Source organism: Ostrinia furnacalis, unplaced genomic scaffold, assembly GCF_004193835.3.
Source record: "Ostrinia furnacalis isolate ACB-3 unplaced genomic scaffold, ASM419383v2 OfSCF7505, whole genome shotgun sequence".
Classification (NCBI taxonomy): Eukaryota; Metazoa; Arthropoda; class Insecta; order Lepidoptera; family Crambidae; genus Ostrinia; species Ostrinia furnacalis.
Window position 1 is genome coordinate 72877 of NW_021137744.1, and position 8006 is coordinate 80882.

Sequence of the window (8006 nt, forward strand, 5' to 3'; positions counted from 1 at the left end):
CGAAGATGCTTATTTCTGTTTAATTTTGTTTTTAATTGTAATAAAATATAGTTATTTTAATGTTCATATTTTTCATTTCACTTTCATTTATTCGACTGACTGTATTGTGTCAGTTTGCAACTGTGTCCACGTGGGAATGTGTCTGATTGAAAATGTTTCCCGTTGAAATTGTGTCCCGTTGGAACTAAATCTTATTAATTAATATGTGTCATCAGCCACGGTTATGGAGACAATGTAATGTTTTTTCCGGTGAAATGAAAATATACACAAATAACGACTCACTAATGTATAAAACAATAAACATACAAAAATCCCGAGTCGTATATACATATCCAGATCTACATGCCACAATACTATGCTATTAAATTATTACCCATAGTCCAAATACGCCGAAATACCTACTTGTCAGAATTTTTAATCTTATCCAAAATTTACTATCTACTCAGCAGGTGCCACTGCCAAAGAATTTCTTACAACTCATACTGCTATCTTAATCTGTTGTATTATGCATTATCATATTGTATAAAAAGAAATAATTGCAGTCAATTCGTTATTGTAATCGTTTAAGATGTGGAGGGTGGTAGTGTTGGTTTGTGCGTTGGTGGCCGCCGGCGCCGGTCAGGAAACTGAGGAAACCGAGTCGAAGGTGGTGACCATCACCCAAGGACAAATCAGGGGGTACAAAGCGGCCAACTATGATGTGTTCGAATTCTTAAATGTCCCGTACGCTCTTGCACCCACTGGTACAGACAAGTTTAAGGTGAGAGAGTAAAATGTATCCTATCGAAAATAGAATCTGACAGTTATAAAACTTAAGTTCACATTTAAATCTTTGCAAATTTTCACATTCAATTAGCGTATTACATAATGTGCTGATAATAATATGAATCAGAATAATTCAATTTGTAATATTTTATCTGTTTTAGGCTCCCTACACAGTAAATTCAGTATTCATGGGAGTTTTTCCCGCAGTTGATCGGGGGATCCTATGCCCTCAGAGCATCTCCGCGCTTTTTCCTGATGACTCACCTTTAAACTTCAAAGAAGACTGTCTAGTCGCGAATATACACGTGCCGAATACAAACGAAACTAACCTCCCAGTTCTGGTGATAGTTCACGGTGGAGCCTATTTATTAGGAGCAGGCATATTCCAAAAAGCTAATGGTCTGGCTAGTGACGCTAATATTATCGTTGTCACCTTCAATTACCGCCTCGGACCCCATGGTTTCCTATGCCTTGGCACAGATGATGCCCCTGGGAATGCTGGTATGAAAGACCAGGTAGCATTGTTGCGCTGGGTACAAACCAACATTGCTGGGTTCGGAGGCAACCCTAATGATGTGACGATAAGTGGCTGTAGCGCGGGAGGGTCATCAGTAGACTTGCTCATGCTCTCCAATATGACCGACGGCCTGTTTAACAAGGTTATTGCCGAAAGTGGTTGCAGCATAAACCCATTTTCAACACAAATAAATCCCATCCAAAATGCAAGGGATTATGCTCAAAGTCTTGGTTTCACGAACGCGAACGTGAGCAGTTTAGAGGATTTGGCAGAGTTTTACACAACAATACCTCTTTCCAATCTATTTAGCTCTCTGTTGGACATGGCCTCTACCAAAAATTCTTACTTTACTTTCCAACCTTGTGTAGAGGCAAATATTGGCCAACAAAGATTTCTAGAAGACGCGCCTATAAATGTTTTGAAGAGTGGTAATTTCAAAAATCTACCAGTTATATATGGATATGCTAAACATGAAGGTTTATTCAGAATTATGCAGCTCAACGAATGGACCGTTGCAATGAATGAAGATTTCTCTCAATTTTTACCAGCTAACCTGCAGTTCGAAAACGAAACACAAAAAGTTGAAGTAGCTAATATGGTTAAAGAATTTTATTTTGGACCTGGAGAGATCAGCGAGTCTTCTGTTTCTCAGTACATTAATTATTTTACTGATGTGGTATTCCTAAGTGGAATACTTCGTAGTGTTTCATTGCGAGTTGGAGCTGGTCAAGATAATATTTATTTATACGAATACTCTTTCACACACAATGAATCTACAAGTATACCGAATGCTGATGATCGAGGGGCTGATCACTGTGATCAATTTGACATTCTATTAGATCACTCAATACCTGAAAGCTTATCAGAGGAACGAACTAATATGTCACAAACGATGAGAGAGATTATATCTAATTTTATTAGCACAGGGTAAGAACTTTAACAGATACTTGGTGATTTAACATCTAGGTGGTGGTGACAGAACAAATATATTTGTGAGGCAATAAATAAAATTACCAGTACTTATAAATTTTGTGATGAATGCATACTTTTATCAGTAAATACGGGTATTAACCTGACATTAAATGCGTAAATAAAAAAGACCTTTACTCAACGTCTCACATGGTAGCATGATCTAGCTAGAGCTTCCTATAATTTATTCTAATAGACTATAATGAATATCGAGAAAACAGAATAGTCTAAATACCTAATAAAATAACCCGTTTTGAGACAAATAAATATTTTCTATCTATCTATCTAATATCCTTGTTTGTTTCATGTTTCTGATAGTCTCCGTAAATTTTATTTAAATCTCTATAGAATTATGATTTTATCGGATGTGATAACTCTGCTTATTTTTTAGGAACCCAACCCCATCAGAATCTTCCTTGCCGACATGGCCGCCAGTGGCCAGTGCCAACCGGTTTCCACACTACTCCATAGGTGACACCATTCAAGTTGCTGGCATTCCAGTTGAGAGTAGAGGCGCCTTCTGGGACGCAATTTATGACGTCTATGAAGCAATACCTCAACAACCAGTAGAAAATGAACCAGAGGCAGAGCCAACTACAACTGAGACACCGGAAGATGAAATAACGACTACAGATTCCTATGATGAAGAAACGACTACAGAGACAGCTGAAGATGAAGAAACGACTACAGAGACAGCTGAAGATGAAGAAACCACTACAGAAACATACGATGATCAAGAAACGACTACAGAAGCATATGGAGACGATGAAACAACTACAGAAGCAGATGACGTAGAACCGACGACAGAGGGATATAACTCTGCTAACAACATATTTTCTCATCAGCTATGGATGTTTTTCACGGTTGTCGCTGTAATAGCGTTTAAGTAAGAATTTTTTAATGTGCTATTATGTAGGCCAGGCAAAGCTTCGCTTTTCAAACTCAGTAATTATAAATTTAAGTTACTTTAAAGACTGTGCATTTGTGCAAGTGGACTTTTTTGGATTTTAAAGTAAGACAAATAGATTAGGTACATACTAAGTATAATTTATTGGCCTGATTAGATTTTACATGACACGTGTTAGTGAATAAGTATTAAATTATGTTCAAACATAAATAATCTTACTGATTTACTTTCCTTATCATTCGATTAGCAAAGAAATAAATCCTTGCAAAATTTCTACGAAAATTATTGCCGTAATTTAATTTTATGTTATCTATTTAACCTATTAACATCGAAGAACTGGAATAATTGATTCCGTGATCAGATAAATTTTGTTTCAATAGTGTGTGTCCTTGTACGACAAGATAGTGTGGTTCCCAGATACCACTTGGCGAAAAAATATAAGGTAACATTTTGTAATGCGCGCATACAAAAATTGATATAGCGTTTTGACTTTGACATCGGCCATGTACACAAGACTGTAATTCTACCCTCAAACACCATGTAATGAAGTATACCCGGGTTAATCGTGGCAGGCGACATAATTGGAGCCGACCCCTGCTCCCCCCGGGTAGTAAATACCCGAGATATTAATACCGAAACAACGGGCAGATGTAATGACTTCGCGATAATAATATTTCGTGTATGAAGCAAAAGGTCACTGAATGGGAGATTGCTTTTTCAAAGCGGTTTTGTTCTACAGTTGTTTTGTATACCTGCTTCAAGAGGCAGCTTAGCTCCACTCTTCCTTCAATAATGGGGACTGAAAGGAACAAGTATGACTTATGTTTTAACAAAAATCCTTTGTATGATGTAATAAATAAAAAATGATAAAATTAAAGATCTGAAAATCAACAAGAAAGAGTTGATTTCGCATGCTAGAGATAAATAATGTGATCGCAAGAAGGTTGTCTAATTTCATACGCGTACTATCTGAATGTATGTTACAATATCGGTAGTGAGATCTATGTAGGTGAGTTGTAAATTGTAATAGAGGAGAGTTGTGACATTGTCGATTTTTTTTTGGAACTTATTATCTACTAGCGCCCGCGACTTCGTACACTTGGATCCCGTTTTACCCTCTTAGGAGTGGAGTTTCGTAAAACCATTTCTTAGCGGATGCCTACGTCATAACATCTACCTGCATGATAAATTTCAGCCCGATCCGTCCAGTGGTTTGGGCTGTGCGTTGATAGATCACTATGTCAGTCAGTCAGTCAGTCACCTTTGAGTTATACATTATATAATTTTAAAGACAAGCGAGCTCGTAACAGTGCGCTTTTTTAGTTCAAGACTCAAGCTACACCCTGCTGCGAGCTCCCAGAAATTTACAATGTCACAATTCTCCGCTGTTACAACTCTCCTCCTACGCTAGTATAAAATCAAGTTACTTGATTACCTAAATCAACTATGTCCCTCAGCCGAACAGATATTGCCTTTATTGCTTCTCGATAAGTATTCCACTGGGACGACATTTCTGTGGTATCCCTTGTTTATGTTGTAAGTCGTAGTGACCCGTGAATATTAATATTATACTGGCTTTCTGGAAGCCGAGAGGAATAATAATCGGTCTGGATTGAGATTTTGGGATATTCAATATATTTCTAATCTCACCAGCTTATAGGACATCTGTCTAGTAGGTCAAATTTCTTCTTGCCTGGGATACAGCTGTTCCAATTAAAGTTAAACTTTGACCAAACTGTCCTTTTTTAGGGTTCCGTAGCCGTGGTAACAAGCAGACTCAATCGCAGCCGAAACGTCAAGCCGTGAGTAGGTAGGTACATAATGTAACTCATTAATAAACGTCACGTTAAGACCCGTGTCTTACTATTTTAATTGAAACCATTGAAGCATTGAAGTCTGTCTATTTTAATTCTAAAACGGTTCTTTTTGTCTCAGAGGCACAAACTCCACGTTCTAGTTATTGGTCACTCACTGCACATTACACCCTATATGATATCAAAATAATCTGCGCATAGTGAGAATATTAATCATAAGAAAACTATGCGACTTTAGCGATAGTCATCTGGACAATTTCACCGATAAAATCCCAATCCTATTAAGTACAACCGACCGAAAATTGGGATGGATAAGATTTGCCGCAATGCACGTGTGAACGGTATGTTCAATAACTCTACCATTTGTCTCATAGGTAAGTAAAATTGGTACCACAATTTTTACTTTTCAAGGGGTCTAAAACAATAAAATGTTAAACTTTTCTAATCATCAAAAAAGTTCAGTGACTCTACGGGCAACGTATTTAATAGAATTTTGTAGCACCAGTTTGCGCCACTACTGGTGAATACTAGTTAGTATCACTTGCTAGTGACTAGGATAATAGCATAGGTAGTCGTAGTCAGTACTAATATCCACTATCAGGGCTTCATAAACTGTGCATTATCCCAAGGTATGGGCTTGAGGATTGTCCCAAAGAAGGCGCGAGGCAATCGAAAACAAATATAGAGAAAGAGATGAGAGTGCCAATTTCCAAAATTGAGTCACATTTTGCTCAGAAAAGTAAGTTAACCACACAAAAAAGCACATACTTTTTATTAGTACCCATTTTTTTGTTGTTGTACGTAGTTAATAAACAAAGGCGTCGCAAAAAATTGCACTACATTATTATTGCTCTTTTATCAAAATGTTGGTAAATAAACGGCACTGCGAACCTACTCATAGGCATTACTTTATTCCACTATACGCTTTGCCCAGCATTTTCTGCTTGCGAGGTCGAAACCTCGTATGTAATAGGTTTTAAGACCCTAATCTCTTTACAAGCCTTCGATATGATCTTACAGCTGGGGTTTCGGAGTAATAGACCCGAATATACTAGGTTTTACCGAAATTAATAGTTTTTCAGGCACAGAATCGTATTTAGAGGTAGGTTATATTCGTTAGTCCACGTTAAAAATAATAATTTAATGTTAGTTCAGGGTTAATTAATGGATTAATAATTTGAATTTTACTCAACAGACGTACTCACAGACTCGTACTTTTTCAACAGAAAAACAATTATGATGCTTTGTTTTTTTATTAATTTCATTTGACGTCTTTATTATTTCCCGTGTTATGTTATTTTAACTCACGAAAAAGGCAATTTAAACGCACAAAAGGATAAAATACCGTGGAGTTAACAACACGGCAACGAAATAATTTTCTGAAAGCAACAATATTATATCCTAAACAACAATACGCCCTACAAAAATAATATAATATGTTTAATATTAACGAAGATAATACCTTCGGTTCCCGTATTTTCATAAAGCTTAATTCTTTAGTGTGCCGTAGAAATGCTTAAACTTAATCTAATACTTTCAATATTATCGCTAAAAAGTGTTTTTTTCTTCAATCGCTCCTTCTTAATTAGCCTAGGCGCAGACCATCAACTTTTGGTTGGCCGATAGTTGGGCCCGATTCTAATTTGCATGAAGAATCGACCGATACCAAATCGGTGTAATGTGCGCACTTTCATACATTTCCATACTGATTAACAGCCCGACCCAACTATCGGCCGACAAAAAGTTTGTAGTCTGCGTCTAGGCTAAAGCGTTTTTTTAGCCTATTTAGACATTTAAAAACTAAGTATTTTTTTTATAACTTTTAACTTTCACCATGTTTTTATCCGATAGGATCTCAATAATCTGTAATTTTATATTAATCCCAAACGATATTTTCCACAATGTAAACACCTCGTCAAAGAGAAATACTATAAAATCGACTTTTACCACTCTGCAATAAACTTACGATAGTTGGTAAATTCTAGCTTCGTCTGCAAACTTGTACTCGTTCGGAAATAGTTGAAACGAGGCGAAAAATGTCACGTTCCCGACCGTGCCGTAATGAAGCCCCTTGAACGTTGATTTCACGATACCTTCAAAAATATTTAAGTTATAATATTTTTGCAACCTTTTATATATTTTTCGGACTTTCCACTTCATTAAGTCGGCAATAACCTAGGTTGTGCTGCGTAAAAGGTCTGCAGAATTCAATATCAAATAAAGATAACATCATCTTTTTTAACTACAACGGACATGCCTAAACGCTCTTAGAGATCTCACCTGATGGAAAATTATTAAAAGGGCGAAGGTGGGCGCGAGTATTTAGTTTTAAAAAATAGTCTTTTTACTTTTCCTTTCTTTTTGGCCTTGCTAACCACTAGTAATTTTGGTAAAAATATATTTTACAACGAAATTATTGAGTCTCTTGATTTTATTCCTTGCACACAAAATTTGAACTTAATCATCATTACAATATTGCCTAAACCGAGACGATAAGGCGCTTTGTCATGTTCAAAGCAATTTGGGCCTAAAAATTTGCGAAATTATGGACTGGGAAGAAAATACCTACTTACTCTACCAACCCTAATATTTCTGGGTAATTTGCCAGATAATCAGCTTTTTTATTGGAAATAGGATGGGGAACGGAGGATACGAGTAGGTACAAGGTATGTTATTTTATTTTGTGAAACCAAAAATGAAATTATTCTAATCCAATTTTTTTTCTTTCTTTCTTTATTTCTTCTTCTTTAAGATTTGAGGAATTTTTCATACTTCTATGGATGTAAAAGTACTTTCATATTAATTTATTTTTAGAATATTTAAAATTCTTTCATTCTTTCTTTCTAAAGACTTTCAGAGAGGAGATGCCTATAACAACAGAAAATAATTAAACTCGTAGAATATTTAATAAACCTTTTTATTTTCATCAATTTATTTTTCTCTGTTATATTTATATATTCGAAATTTGTAATTTACAGTGGTCTGTTATTTCCGTACAATTTATTTTCTCGAATCATACTCGTATAATTGGTAC

General features: G+C 36.0%; 1 protein-coding gene across 1 annotated transcript; it reads left to right on the forward strand.

The window, feature by feature from the left end:
- The first annotated feature begins 553 nt into the window (after positions 1–553).
- On the forward strand, positions 554–3368 carry LOC114364938 (esterase FE4-like). The gene is made up of 3 exons (XM_028321295.1): positions 554–760; positions 927–2209; positions 2643–3368. Exons 1-3 carry the CDS (start codon positions 569–571, stop codon positions 3139–3141), a joined length of 1974 nt encoding a protein of 657 aa, XP_028177096.1. The 5' UTR covers positions 554–568; the 3' UTR covers positions 3142–3368.
- Positions 3369–8006: the final 4638 nt, after the last annotated feature.

Excerpts from the sequence above, each read along its gene's own strand:
- LOC114364938 (XM_028321295.1), top strand. The coding sequence starts at position 569 with ATGTGGAGGGTGGTAGTGTTGGTTTGTGCGTTGGTGGCCGCCGGCGCC. Across the intron at positions 761-926 it reads CTGGTACAGACAAGTTTAAG|GCTCCCTACACAGTAAATTC; the intron begins GTGAGAGAGTAA and ends TATCTGTTTTAG. Across the intron at positions 2,210-2,642 it reads TCTAATTTTATTAGCACAGG|GAACCCAACCCCATCAGAAT; the intron begins GTAAGAACTTTA and ends CTTATTTTTTAG.